Raw genomic sequence first — 16398 nt, forward strand, 5'->3', positions numbered from 1 at the left:
CAATCTAATATTCATACCCAATTTTTCAGTTTGCCGATAATAGGAAAAAGCCGATAAAGATGGCAGAATTCGGAAAGACGTCACCCCTATCGAACATTGGGCCATGCTTCGTCGTGGGAAGGTTAAATTCGTAAAGTTGAGAATGGAGGGTCGTTCAAATGGGTGGAACTGCCTTCTAACGACTTTTTTTTTATTAAGGACCAATTGCTCCGAATGTTCTCCGAAGAGAATTGCTAAGGGATGAAGATCGATACTGTTCAACTTGTCTGATTCGATTTCACGAGTTCTGCCGGAAGTATATTCAATTATTATTGGGAAAACTTCACTTTTCTGTAGCGGAATTTCACTCTTAGTCAGGATACTGCAATTTTTATATTTTCACAACATATGCATACATTTTTTATTGGAGCCTGGGATTTCAGAGCTAATTTTAACTATATTTGGGACGCTTAATCTGTACATGCAATTCGTTCTTATCTATCAGCTCTACTTTTTTAGATACATCAACTTATCTACCAATGTGGGTTTAATTCTGTATAGTCATTTATGAGAGTTCTAAAATAATTATATATTCATTAATGTAGGTATAATGGTTTTATTGTCAGTCTGCAATTAAGTAAATTCCAGGTACATCTATAAATAGTGGAACCATTGCCTATCAGGTACCAGAACTGACTCTTTTAATTACCTAACTCGGGTAAAGAAGATAAAAAATCATACTTCCTCCGTAACATATGAAGTTGTGCTTAATTAATCAATTTGTAGAGGTTCTTGATAAGAATGGGTCATGTTTTGCATATATAAGAGTAAAAATGCATCAGTAGAGCACAGAAAAACTCAAAGCAGGGATATTTGACGGTCCACAAATAAGACAATTAATTAAGGATCCTGCCTTCATAAATTCAATGAATCAAGTTGAACGAGAAGCTTGGACATCATTTGTTGCAGTTGTAGAAAATTTTCTAGGCAAACATAAAGCTAAAAACCATGTTGAAATGTTTAACAAGATACTTAATAGTTTTATTTCAAATCCTTATGGTACAATATGAGTATTAAAATACAGTATTTACACAGTCACTTAGACCGTTTTCCAGAAAATTTGGGAAACATGAGTGAGGAACAAGGTGAAAGATTTCACCAAGATATTAAAGTTATGAAGGATTGCTACCCAGGAAGATGAGACATGCACATGATGGCATGTTAGGAGTTTGAAAAGGGACTATCCAAAAAACATTCAAGAATGTCGCGGAAAAGAAGCTTTCGAAGTGTTGTGTGACTATTCGATTTCTTCAATGTTTTTTTTTTATTTTAGGGACTTCATAATATTGTATTTTGTATAACTGAAATAAAAATTTCGTATCACCTTTTTTTCAGTACACTTCTACATTTCTGATATTGTTGTAAAGGGTGTCTTCATAGGGTGAGTCATGATTTTTTGGGATAACCATAAGAATGTAGTCAACTGGACATGGTTGCGAAAAAATTATGTTTCGAATCGAAAAAGATATTTCGGACCCAAGACAATCGTATCTTCACAAAACGTGCTTTGACCGAACATCATGCATCGAAATCCTTTCATCAGTATAAACCCACCAACAAAAATTCTGCCTGTCCGCAGAAAAATTCCGTAAATAAGAGATAAAAAGAATAAAAGGACAACCGCCTCCCACATTCAGAATTATCAGGACTACTGCTGGAAGCCGCTCTCCAGCAGGAATGCTGTCTAAGGGAGAAAAACAAAGGATCTCAATCCCCGTGAAACTTCAACTATGATTGTTATTTTACCCTGGACGGAAATTTACCTGGAACCCAAACATGTGAATGCCGAAAATGCAACGATACGATTTGCTGGCCGTCTTTTGTGGACTACAGATGAAAAGATGAGACAGCAGAACTTTCCGAAAGGAGATCTGAATGGGAAAGCAGAAAAAAATCGCCTAGATACAGAATTTTCAAGGATACTCGTTATGGTGGAGGATTCATGTATGAATTCCAATTGAAAAAAGCTTGTTCAGCTATAATAGACTGTTTCAACTCAGCTCAATTCTTAATTTGTATGAACTGAATTCTATTCCCACCGAATTTAAATTCGATCAGATCGGCTTTTTTATTATTGGTCAGTTTTCGAGAAATTTCATTCTAGATTTTTAGCCTTTAAAATTCGAGGATACGATTGAGAAATGAGTATCAATTCACAGGGGAACAGAGGAGTTGGTGTAGAGGTTTTTTGAGCTGATCCTATATCAATTTGATGTCCTGAATTGAAATAATGTATTCATTTCAACCTAGGAGCTCAAATTTTAAAGATATAAAGGGTGTTTTTTTTAGAGCTATAGAACTTTAAATTGCAATAAAACAACGATGGATTATTCGATTGACATGAATTTTATTTATCCACAAGATAATCTTGTGGCATTACATTTTGAATATGATTTCTGGCATATGACCGCCACGGCTGGCTCGGATGTAGACCAATCTGGACGTCTAATTTTCGATGACTTTCCAACATTTCGGCCGTATATCGGCAATAACACGGCGAATGTTGTCTTCCAAATGGTCAAGGGTTTGTGGCTTATCCACATAGACCAATGACTTCACATAGCCCAACAGAAAGTAGTCTAGCGGTGTTAAATCAAAAGATCTTGGAGGCCAATTCACAGGTCCAAAACGTGAAATTAGGTGGGCACCAAACGTGTCTTTCAATAAATCGATTTTGGCACGAGCTGTGTGACATGTTGCGCCGTCTTGTTGAAACCACAGCTCCTGGACATCATGGTTTCTCGATTAGGAATGAAAAAGTTAGTAATCATGGCTCTATACCGATCACCATTGACTGTAACGTTCTGGCCATCATCGTTTTTGAAAAAGTACGGACCAATGATTCCACCAGCCCATAAAGCGCACCAAACAGTCAGTTTTTCTGGTTGTAACGGTGTATCGACATACACTTGAGGATTAGCTTCACTCCAAATGCGGCAGTTTTGTTTGTTGACGTAGCCATTCAACCAGAAGTGCGCTTCATCGCTAAACAAAATAAAATGGACGTAGTGCGCGATACGTATTCCGCACAGAACCATTATTTTCGAAAAAAAATTGCACTATTTGCTAGCGTTGTTCAGGCGTCAGTCTATTCATGATGAATTGCCAAACCAAACTGAGAATAAATCACTTGACAGCTGTTAAATCGGTCGCCATCTTGACAGGTAATGCCAACTTAAAGTTATAGACCTCGAAAATAAACACCCGTTACTTTTGTTTACTACACTTACGGATTTGAGTTAAAATAATTTGACTTATATTTCTCTAAAATTGTATATCTTAAAAATTTGAGCTCCTAGGTTAAAATGAATACGTTATTTGAATTCAGGACATCAAATTGATATAGAATCAGCTCGAAAAACCTCTACACCAACACATCTGTTCCCCTGTGAATTGATACTCATTTGTTTAAAATACGTATCCTCTAATTTTGAAGGCTAAAAATCTAGGATGAAATTTCTCGAAAACTGGCCAATAATTCAATAATAAAAAATGCCGATCAGATCGAATTGAAATTTGGTAGGAATTAAAATTCAGGTCATCAAAATCAAGAATAAGGTTGAATCGAAACAGTGTATTTCAGCTGAACAAGCTTTTTCCAATTGGAATTCATACATGAATCCTCCACCATAACGAGTATTCTTGAAAATTCTGTATCTAGGCGATTTTTTCCTGCTTTCCCATTCAGATCTCCTTTCGGAAAGTTCTGCTGACTCATCTTTTCATCTGTAGTCAACAAAAGACGGCCAACAAATCGTATCGTTGCATTTTCGGCATTCACATGTTTGGGTTCCAGGTAAATTTCCGTCCAGGGTAAAATAACAATCATAGTTGAAGTTTCACGGGGATTGAAGTCCTTTGTTTTTCTCCCTTAGACAGCATTCCTGCTGAAGAGCGGCTTCCAGCAGTGGTCCTGATAATTCTGAATGTGGGAGTCGGTTGTCCTTTTATTCTTTTTATCTCGTATTTACGGAATTTTTCTGCGGACAGACAGAATTTTTGTTGGTGGGTTTATACTGATGAAAGGATTTCGATGCATGATGTTTGGTCAAAGCACGTTCTGTGAAGATACGATTGTCTTGGGTCCGACATATCCTTTTCGATTCGAAACTTAAATTTTTTGCAAACGTGTCCAGTTGACTATATTCTTATTTTTATCCCAAAAAGTCATGACTCACCCTATAAAAACATCCTTCATAGCAATATCAGAAATGTAGAAGTGTGATGAAAAAGTGTATTTCAACAACATTCATTTATGCACGAAATTTCAATCTGGTGACATTCACCGTTTAGAAATTATAAGGATTTTTTTTTTAATTTTATTTACTTTGGAAGGATATATCTCCCTCAATATGCATTTTGGGCCACAAGTTTATTCATCAAACTATACTTATTTTTCAATGTACTATCAGCCTCAAAAACCTCGATACATATTTTCGACTCACTCTGTAAAATAATCTCTGTAAGATCTTTCTTTTTTAATCCGAGTTACAATGATATCTACAATGAGTAGTCGGAAACTTCCATCGACCGAATCTAAACTTCTTTTCTCCATAGAAAATCGAAGGTATTTTACATTGAGGTCAACTTCATGCCTAATGCATTGTCCTCATTAAATTGAATCTCTCATTCTTTGTTTAATTGAAGGAAAGACTTGAGGATATTCACAGTTATTGTGCAAATATTCATTCGTGCCAGAAGGAAATTAGAAATCTTCATTTAAATAGCGATTGACAATTATTTCACAAAATCAGAGAATAGAGTGAGTGCGAGATAATATTCGCTCAGTTTTTGGCCTGAAATTCTGGAAAAGAGGAAAACACTGACATTCAGAATAATAAACATAGATAGAGGGAGCATATGTCATTTCCAGTGCGCAAATTTTGTCCCCAACATGAACTATCAGAGTTGACATGAAGCGCGCGGAAATGAAAACATATCATACGATACTTCACTCAACTCGCGAGTTTCTCCACAAAGAACGCACTTCTTATGTCCCAAAGTGAATCAACGTTTCATATTAACTCAAAATATATTGAAATAATTACCAAAATACATGAGAAATTCAGAAAACAAACTTCAAGCGCGCCAAACGACGTGAAACAACCGATGATACTAGGAGAGCAAAAGTTGCCAAACCTTGGATTTCACCTGGTAGATACAGAAAATAATGAATATTCTGCTTATTATAAATTCGACAATCAGGAAAAATATCGGATGTAATCGGGAATCACTCAAATGAATATATTTCATTCAATATACAGGGTGTTTCCTAAACATGCGGCAAAAATTTAGCGGGTTGTTCCTTGGACTATTCTAAGAATATTTTGTCCTTTGATGATTTTTGAAAAACCTATTTGTTTCGAAGATATAGGGGAAACAAAATTTCAGATAATAACATTTTATTATGAAAAATTACATGAAAATTCAACTCAACCTACAAAAACTGTTGAAAATGACCACCTCTAGCCAGCATACAAGCATCCAATCTTCTCCTCATTGACTGCCGAACCCTTTCAAAAAAAAAAAAAAAAGAGGTTTTTCAAAAATCATCCAAGGACAAAACATGCTCAAAATAGTCCAAGGAACAACCCCCTGAATTTTTGCCGCATGTTTAGGAAACACCCTGTAATATACATTCATAACGATATAGTAAAATTGTAGATTCGAAAATATATCACAATCCGACAACGTAATCCAACCATGTTGGGGACATGTAAAAATTGCGTATACTCCTTCTATCTATGTTTATCACTCTATGAATACATCATTAGTGAGTGACTAAAGATTAGAGAATTACAGGATCAAAAATTGTGTATGCTCAATTTAAGAAAACTAATCAGCTAAAGAAAAGTAAAATAAAACTTCATAAAATAAATTCGGACATTATCAAAAACACTCACGGATTTTCTGCCTATTCGTCAACCAATCGTCCAAAGAAGGCGTAATATTATTATTTTCCCTTGGTCTGCCATCTTGTGAATGCCTCAAAGCTTTTCGTCTCTCCTTGCTCGACAACGTACACTCCTCAAGATATTCGAACCACTCTTCCAGACCCTCAGTGGCCCTAAGAAATATTTTGCCGTCTCTTCCGAAATTCAGGACGATGGCGCTGTAAGTCTTTTTATTCTCCCATTCTACCTTTTCAACGTCTACTAATTTTATCTTCAACAAAAACTGTCCCATTTCTGATATGCGTTCCGATCCAGAGGCTCGTCTGAAGCAGTGGAGGTAGTCTCTGGTAAGGATGAAGTAACGTTCTTTCCATCTGCTGAACAGTCTGTCTCTTTGGTGCCAAAGTAGGCCTTTCTTGATGGCGTGGACGGTCTCTTTGTCGAACATGGGTGCTAGAAGACTCTGGAAAAAAAAAGAATATGGTGAGTATCTTGGAATCTCTACACTCGTTTATATTATTACAGATAAAGGGTGTTTTTTTCGAGGTATATAACTTTAAGTTGGCATTACTGTTCAAGATAGCGGCCGATTTAACAGCTGTCAAGTGAATTATTCTCAGTTTGGTTTGGCGATTCATCATGAATAGACTCATGCCTGAACAACGGTTGCAAATAGTGCAATTTTATTTCGAAAATAATGATTCTGTGCGGAATACGTATCGCGCACTACGTCCATTTTATTTTGTTTAGCGATGAAGCGCACTTCTGGTTAATGGCTACGTCAACAAACAAAACTGCCGCATTTGGAGTGAAGATAATCCTCAAGTGTATGTCGAAACACCGTTACATCCAGAAAAACTGACTGTTTGGTGGGCTTTATGGGCTGGTTTTCATTCCTGAATTGAACAACCATGATGTCCAGGAGCTGTGGTTCCAACAAGACAGCGCAACATGTCACACAGCTCGTGCCACAATCGATTTATTGAAAGACAAGTTTGGTGACCCCCTAATTTCACGTTTTGGACCTGTGAATTGGCCTCCAAGATCTTGTGATTTAACACCGCAAGACTACTTTCTGTGGGGCTATGTAAAGTCATTGGTCTATGCGGATAAGCCACAAACCCTTGACCATTAAGAAGACAATATTCGCCGTGTTATTGCCGATATACGGCCACAAATGTTGGAAAAAGTCATCGAAAATTGGACGTCCTGATTGGACTACATCCGAGCCAGCCGTGGCGGTCATATGCCAGAAACCATATTTAAAATGTAATGCCACAAACAAATTTATCTTGCGAATAAATAAAATTCATGTCAATCGAATAATCTATCGTTGTTTTATTGCAATTTAAAGTTCTATAGCTCTAAAAAAAACACCCTTTACATGTAAACTAGGGACGATTAAAGAAAAAATTATTCATTGAAAAGTTGAAATAAGGAGTTTTCCAATACGCGATATCGTTTTAATTAGCCCTATAGAGTAATAAATATGGAAAAAGGAAGTATACCTACGCAATTTTTCCATGTCCCCAACATGGTTACATTACGTTGTCGGATTGTGATATATTTTCAAATCCACAATTTTACTATATCATCATGAATATATATTATATTGAATGAAATATATTTATTTAATTAATTCTCCATTAAATCTGCGAATTTAAATATTTAGAATCCGATGTTTTCCCTAATTGTCGAATTCACAATAAGCGGAATATTTATTATTTTCTATATCTACCTGCTGAAATCCAAGGTTTGGCAACTTTTGCTCTCCTAGTGTCATCCGTTGTTTCACGTCGTTTTGCGCACTTGAAGTTTGTTTTCTGACTTTCTGATATATTTAGGTCTTCATCTAAATATATTTTGAGTTGATATGAAACGTTGATCCACTATGGGACATAAGAAATGCGTTCTTTGTGGAGAAACTCGCGAATTGAGTGAAATATCGTATCACTGATGTTTTCATTTCCGCGCGCTTCATGTCAAATTTGATAGTTCATGTTGGGAACAAAATTTGCTTAGTGAAAATGACATATGCCCCCTCTATCTATGTTTATTACTCTGAAATTAGCCCATACTTTATATAAAGGGGTAGCTCGAAAATTCCCAAATATAACTCATCTAATATTATCACCCTAAAATTTCTCCCTCCTCTCTACCCTATTATGCCAGTATAATAATTGGATGAAACTTTATAGTAATGGGAAATACTGAAAACTGGATACTTTCGGAGAAAGAATGGACCAGCCCACTGTGAACTTATCTGCTTTCTGTAAAGAGGGCCTTCTGATCAGTGAACCTGCTTTGACGACTTATAACGATTTCTGAATCTATGCCGCTATCTCATAATGTTCAGCGAAGCATAGAAATACTTGAAAGAGAATTGCGATTTATCATCTCAGTCCAGAGATTTAAGATGTGAGAGGTCTTGCAATTCAATTTAATAGGATCGCATCCGATATTGAAAATTCCAATATTTGCACATTCGACCATATGCAACTACTCTTTCTGTGAATAACGATCGCTAAGTTTTATATATAACACATGCCAACAGACATTTTGGGGATCTCGATTTTTCAATTCTTTCTGGTCAATTTTTTCGTTCAAAATCCGAAGTCAAGATCTATATTTTGAGATATACTACATTTAGCATTTTTTTCTTTTCAATATATATAATCTTTATCCCATTTGTTACCTTTCGGTGTATGGGTTTTTTCTTTTCAACTCACGTATATTTCACCTTATAACTATCACTATTAGAAACACACATTAATTTAAGTAGTTCTTAACGGAAGCATATGATTAAAAAATGATGAAATGAGAAGACCTTGCAAAAAACACTTTTATTTATTAAACTCATTATATGAAAGAACCAAAAATATCAACTTTTTTGAAATAGAAACTAAAATAAATCACTATAAATCATAACAAAATGAAAAATAATAAAAAAATAAAGTTTCTTAATATTGAGAAACCTCCAGGCTTTGTTTGATTTCATGATTTTCCATCCAGGATCTAAGACACATGAGGCATCTTATAGATTTGTCGCCTAACCTATTGCGGGTTTTTGTTACTGTAAGAACAGCTCTGGAAAATTGTCTTTCAATAGGAATTGAAGATGCTGGCATTGATATAAAATCCTTGGCCATTTTGGCCAAGTTTGGAAAGATATTTCTGAAAATACCAATATCTACCAATAGAGTTCATAGAAATGTGAGAAAACTACTAATAAAGTCAGACTGGCGAATGCTTCAGTCTCTCGGCTCTCGAGGAATCCCTTTATTTAGTCTAAGCGAGCACGAGATTTCAGAAATATATGCCGTCCGACGCGTGCATATCAATCTCAAGTATCATCAAGTAGCTTGATATCTAGTCAAGCAATAAATATCTAAAATCAAGTCAAGTCAAGCTCAAGTATGTAATTTTTCACGAGCTTGATTTTCAAGTCAAGTAGTTGGTTAAGATGTCAAGCTACTTGGCTTGATGAGATGAAACAGAGAAAAAAGCCTAATTATAACAATTGAGTAAAATAAAAATAATCGCAGCAAAACATCAGTAGATTAAACATTGTTGGAGCTATCAAACGAACATGAATCAGTTAAGAAAATGAAGTGAAAAATAATAGAGTAGGACTAAATAAGGAACAAGTTTTTAAAATATGTGATAAGAACAGAGAAGAGAAAACTAAACTATACATGCTATGGAAGACTGAAGAGAAGGGTCTTTCTTCTGAATATCTTGAAGAATGAAATGGAAAAAAATGTAGATAGAACAAGAAGGAAAACAAAAAAAATTGAAAATATCATTGAAACTATGATCTGAACAACCTTCAGCTATATCCCTATAAAAATATGACAGAAGGAGGTAGTGGAGTCTATTGAAAAACAGTATTAAATATTCAATAGAAATGCGTTTCAAAAGAAAGGATATTTATGGTGGTATTTTTCAGTGCATCAAAACCAGAAGCCGTTTCAATAAAAATCGTTCAGAACAAACTGGTACATATAGATTATTGAGTTTTGAATAAAGATATTGAGATGTGGATGCTTAATGATTGTTTCAGTAAAGTAAAAGTAAAAGTTCGACAGAGGAACAGCTGAGATTTTTTTTGGAAATTTCAATTTCAATATCTTCTGTTACATAAATCTCATTCCGTCATTCCCCAGCATACAGATATCGAGTTTACCTATACAACGAACAGCTTTTAGAGAATCCACCGAACCTGCTACATCCAGTGGATTAAACTGATGCTGCTAATGAAGTTATAGCCGAAACTTCAGACAGAACATAAGTTCACAAACTGAATTGTTCATTTCGAGTGCACATCACAAAATGTTTCTTTTTCATTTTCATGAAGGAACTTTCCATCTATTTTCTCATTTATAAATCAGGCTGTATCGCGAATTCTGAAGTATGTTCCTCAGGGAAGATTGAATTATGATGGGCTGGTGGAGAATTTCGTTCCTCGCCAACTTTGAAGATGGAAAAGCAATTCGATATTTTTACGCAGGGGATGTAATTAAATTTGAAAAGAGGGGGTTAGACGAGTGTCCTAAAATTAGGTCATAGTTTACTCTTCGAGGTTTGAAATCACGGTTGATTGTTCTATTATTTTACTTACGAGTCTATTAAATGCGAAGGCGTAGATCTTTCTTATTGGGGGTAATCGAAAAAAAATTTTTGACGACATTGAACTGAATAAACTCTATTATTATTATTATTATTATTTACTCATAACTACAATGTGAAAAAAAGAGGTTTGATAACGAACTCTGAACCAAATTACTCGAAATAGTTTTTTTCGGCAACCGTCCGGGAAGTGAGCACTTCCCGGACGCTTCTTCTCTGAGAAAGTAGCATTTCCCGGCCTAGTCCGGAAAGTATGTACTTCCCGGACTAGGCCGGAAAAGAATCATAGAATCCATAGCAACCGAGATAACGGCTGACAGTTCATATGGAATTAGTTGTCAAAAATGTTCATGTTTTTTTATCACAATCGCAATAAAATATGGAAAGCAGCAGCGATAGTGTTATTTTACATGGTTGCCAAAAAAATATTGTACGCAACACGCCCGAAAATGGTTTTTTTGGACTCACAGACTGGAATTTTGTCTATTCGTCCAAAAAAAAACCCTATTTTCCGGACATGTTACGTAATAGTAATTTACGTAACAAGTCCGGAAAATAGGGTTTTTTTGGACGAATAGACAAAATTCCAGGACGAGCGTAAGCGAGTCCTGGAAGTCTGTTAGTCCAAAAAAACCATTTTCGGGCGTGTTGCGTACAATATTTTTTCGGCAACCATGTGAAATAACACTATCGCTGCTGCTTTCCATATTTTATTGCGATTGCGATCAAAAAACATGCAAATTTTTGACAACTAATTTCATATGAACTGTCAGCCGTTATCTCGGTTGCTATGGATTCTATGATTCTTTTCCGGCCTAGTCCGGGAAGTACGTACTTTCCGGACTAGGCCGGGAAATGCTACTTTCTCAGAGAAAAAGCGTCCGGGAAGTGAGCACTTCCCGGACGGTTGCCGAAAATAGTAATTTACGTAACAAGTCCGGAAAATAGGGTTTTTTTGGACGAATAGACAAAATTCCAGGACGAGCGTAAGCGAGTCCTGGAAGTCTGTGAGTCCAAAAAAACCATTTTCGGGCGTGTTGCGTACAATATTTTTTCGGCAACCATGTAAAATATCACTATCGCTGCTGCTTTCCATATTTTATTGCGATTGCGATCAAAAAACATGTAAATTTTTGACAACCAATTTCATATGAACTGTCAGCCGTTATCTCGGTTGCTATGGATTCTATGATTCTTTTCCGGCCTAGTCCGGGAAGTACGTACTTTCCGGACTAGGCCGGGAAATGCTACTTTCTCAGAGAAAAAGCGTCCGGGAAGTGAGCACTTCCCGGACGGTTGCCGAAAAATTACTATTTTTTATTACCAATTCGATTTTTCTTATTGAATTAGAGTTACGAAAGAAATTGAGAGATTCCTTGGATAATTTTAAAAGTGAAATAGCCCATAAACATGAGCTAGTTGAATATCTTGTGAAGGGAAGATGCTATGAGAGAAAAACTGGAACTTTAACACCAGTATCTCAAAAACAAAGAGTTTGCGGATTCGTGTTATAGTTTTCTGTTCTTGAAAGGATCCGAGAAATCTGTCATTTCCATTTGTACCTCCAATTTAGGAACACTCTGTAGATATAGTCAATTCAAAACTGATGTCTTCACAAATAAATTGCAATTTGAATGAAACACAATAAATTGTAAAACAGACCAGACAATTTTTGATGAAAATTAATCAGTTCAGTTCTTTGATAATCAGATTGAAATTTTGTGACGAGAATGATACAAAAAACCGAAAACAACGGGTAAGTGTATACCGATGACAAATGCAAACATTACAGGTGGCAAATAAGGGGCCTTGCCGAGAAAGCGGATAAATAAAGGAAAATAATAAACCTCGGACAAAGACGAGCTCGTAGTGCAATAAAAGTACTCATCTTGAAAGCGATAATAAACTTATAAACCGTAAAAGGGTCCGATTTTTTGCTGTCGTGTCGATTTCAAAGTAGAGTAAGAAGATTATTGGTTCATTTTATGAAAAAATTTTTGTTCTTCATCTTTGAGAGAATTTTGAAATTTTATATTTTGGAAATCTCTTCTATTCGTTACCAAACCAAAAAAAAAGGATTCGTAGAAAGCGTTTTCCATCAAATGATGATGTTATAACAGCTGTAGAAGTGTATTTTGCAACCCTTTCAGATTCTCACTTCAGGGATGGAATTCATAACATGGAATCTCGTTGGAACAAGTGAATTGATGTTCAGGGGGACTATACTGAATAATAAAGTGTATTTCAAACCATAAAATTGTGTTTTTCTCCGAACCGAAAAAGTTATTGAACAACCTGTATTGTGACAAAATGATAGGCGCTCAGAACAAACGCACTAAAACACATTGTACTAAAATTTCTATACATCCATACCTCGTATTTCCCAACAAAGAACCATATGCAGCAGCGAAAAAATAATTAGACCCTAAAAAAGTCCTTTCAAAACTGCATTTTCCACATCCGTTTGTCGAAGGCATAACCTGGTTCATCTATAAAAGCCGTTGATGAATAACGCACAGAATTTAAACATACCAAATGGATTTGTGTATACACCGCAAATATTCGCACAATTAGTGGAGTTGTAGAAATGTATACACCCACGGCTCTGATTCTATGGTGCAATTATGGCCTACTTTGAGATTCGCGACTCTCAGTATGCCTGTCGGATGACGCTCTATTATCCCAAACATAAAATACTGCCATTACTCAAGGAATACAATGGAATATGAACGCAGCAAAGCGCCATTTGTGGTATATGTATATAGGATTGGTTATTATTCTTCTTCGATATGGGCACATCGGATGGGGTGTGTTGGTTTAAATGATGGAATATGGATTGAAAGAAGGCTTGTTCGCACCTGTGCAGTTAAATTGCTGATAACAGGTGATTTTCAGCATGTTTTTATGGGTTTGTCTGTTGATAGAATTACGTCATTGTGACCATCCCTGTCTGGTAGTGGGCTAGACCAGCACGTGTAACAGGCCAATTGAAAAGTTCCCGGCCTACCATAGTAAAACACATTTTTTCGGAAAAATTCGATTTTATTATTCAATATAGTTGCTTTCGAGGGTGATACAGCGATTATAGCGAACTTCCAACTTTTCTTCTTCTTTCGCTTCAAAATAGGCCTCAGTTTCGGCGATTACTTCTTCATTGGCGTTCAAAAAAAAAAATTAAAAACGCGCTATTCCCTTAGTAAATTCGCATTTTTTGCCTTTCTACTTCCATCTTACACAACACCTCTCTCTCTTCGATAGTCCGCAGAGCGAAGTGAGAAGAAGCCACGTGAGGGCCAGTCCATGTTATTATAGGTCTATGGACATCTACGACCTATTTATTTCAACAACCACTCACCACTACAGCCATCTATTGCAAAACGGCGGAAACAAAGTTGTACACCTAATAGATTATTTTTGGCAAGAATTGAACTTCGTTGAGCATTCAAATTGAATATATTTGATCTACTGATAGTCGTGAATCACCGATTAGTAGAAAAACTATAAACCATTGTTAAGACACTTATAATTTCCATTGAATACTGTCTGGAGAAAGATCGGAATGTTCACATAAGTAACCTTTGTTTATGTATTTAATGCCCCATATCGATTAGCGCAGTTCATTTGTACATACATACGGGAGTGTTAGCCATTCTTCAATTATGACAAATGCAAAATCCTATTTCAAACGTACCACTTCAGGCATATGGCCAATTACGACAGTCACTGAATGCTGATAAGTTTTTAAGCCATTGGGAACCATTTATAATGCTAAAACAATACTTCCTGTGTGGAGCATGATGCCAGTTATTACCTCCGATGCTATTATAAGGAAAATTCATTGCTGACAGTGGCGTTCGCTAGTACATCCGGTGCGAATGTTTTTCCTTTAATTTTTTACAGTGGAATTTATGGCAGATACATTTCTCGAATTCATGTGGGAATCTGTACAAGGTTATTGTTATGTTATGTCGAAGAACTGAACGCAAGATGTTTTGGTTCTGAAATATTGCACAACGTGTATCGAAATACGTAAAGATGATATACGTACTTCTTTTCGAATTGTGATTTCTTTCTACAATCATAATAACGGGTGTTTTTTTTTCGAGGTATATAACTTTAAGTTGGCATTATTGTTCAAGATGGCGACCGATTTAACAGCTGTCAAGTGATTCATTCTCAGTTTGGTTTGGCAATTCGTCATGAATAGACTCACGCCTGAACAACGCTTGCAAATAGTACAATTTCATTTCGAAAATAATGATTCTGTGCGGAATACGCATCGCGCACTACGTCCATTTCATTTTGTTTAGCGACGAACCGCTCGTTTTCGAATTTCGACATTTAAAAATATTCACCTTGTGACCATCTCATATTACACACAGAAGACTCTTTAAATCCAACAGAAAACGTAAATGCACAGTTCAGCCTTGTGGTATTCACTTCCTCTTTAAAAAGAAAATCGCTAAATAAAGAGCAGTACCTATGTCAATAACATTTCTCCACGCTGGTGGAGATATCTTATATCTGCAACAACGGGGTGGCTAGCAGTGAACTAAGTATGGTTTCAGAAGAAAATCTGACGAAAAAGTGCTTCTTTTTCTTATGTTAGGCCTTAGGCCTAAAAGCAGTGAAAGAAAGCGAAAGCAGGGAAAAGAAAGCATAAGAATAACTGGCAATGAATAAGAAAGGAACCACCTTTATTTTACTAATTGTCAAAACATGATTTCATGTAATTTATAAGAAATAATTCAGATGAATACGTAGGTAACTATGATATTATGAATTGGTAACTAATGTATATATTATTAGAAGTTAAAGAATTTTTCCATCTGCTTTAATATTATATTCCCATAATAATGACTGAAGTATAAAAATAAAAGGATCATAATTATTGATGATACGATAAAAACTCTTTTCGCCTTTTCATAATAACTATGATTTTAATTGAATGATGAAATATCAGTTGAACAAAAATTAGTTATTAAATATATCATATAATTGTTATTCAATCAAATTCGCATAGAATATGATAGGAATCCAGATGTTTGTTTACAGTTCAATTGGCAAAACATGGAGCAATAAGAAATGGTGTAACAGTTCCAATCAGTATACCGGATTTTTAGCTCAAACAATCTATGCCAGAGAGCCATGAACTTCCTTCCGCTCGGTTTTCTTATCAAAACGTGATAATGAGAGGCGGTCGGCTTCCTTTGGTCCAAACCATGAAACATGTGTAGAGCGATGTGATGTAATCAGACGTTCTATATTCAAAGGAATGACCCGATCTTATCGCAGTGAGGAGTATGCCGAAACATAATTTCATAATTTGAATTCGATTGAAATGAGGGGAATGCATAAAAAACTTTATCAGAACGTAAATGGAATATTTCATATAATTTATGTTCATTATGTACAGGATGTTTCTATGCTAACCACAAAAATCTTCAAGATGAATTTAACTTTTCGTCTATATCTAAAGACTTTATCGAGAAAACATTTTCTTGATTTCAATTTGAACATTTTTTGTAGCAACTCTTCCTTCCTTTTCTTTTTCATTAGTATTGAATTTTTAAGTGTGAACTATTACTTAATAATTGAATTGTTTCTACGTATAAGTATTGAAATCAGGAAGTTGAGATGATAGGTGTTATGCAAAAATCTGAGTATGCAATATTTCGCTAGCATTAAGTCTGAAAAATTCGATTTAACACCAACAGAATAAAGAGAAATTGCGAATAATGTTGCAAATCATTCCACTACAACCAAATTATATTATATTAACAATTGACGTGTGTTGAAATTTGATAGGATACTAAGTCAGTGTAGACAACCACAA

The 16398-nt window shown here is 35.5% G+C and overlaps 1 protein-coding gene across 2 annotated transcripts in view; it reads right to left on the reverse strand.

Annotated features, from left to right (window-relative positions):
- The window catches only part of LOC123678753, a 93797-nt gene that overhangs the window by 39087 nt on the left and 38312 nt on the right, over positions 1 to 16398 (reverse strand). For both annotated transcript variants that reach the window (XM_045615940.1, XM_045615941.1), the window contains exon 2: positions 5943 to 6396. In XM_045615940.1, the coding sequence (XP_045471896.1) occupies positions 5943 to 6396 (454 nt within the window). The remainder of the gene's footprint in view (positions 1 to 5942; positions 6397 to 16398) is intronic.

Source organism: Harmonia axyridis, chromosome 4 (genome assembly GCF_914767665.1).
Source record: "Harmonia axyridis chromosome 4, icHarAxyr1.1, whole genome shotgun sequence".
Taxonomy (NCBI): domain Eukaryota; kingdom Metazoa; phylum Arthropoda; class Insecta; order Coleoptera; family Coccinellidae; genus Harmonia; species Harmonia axyridis.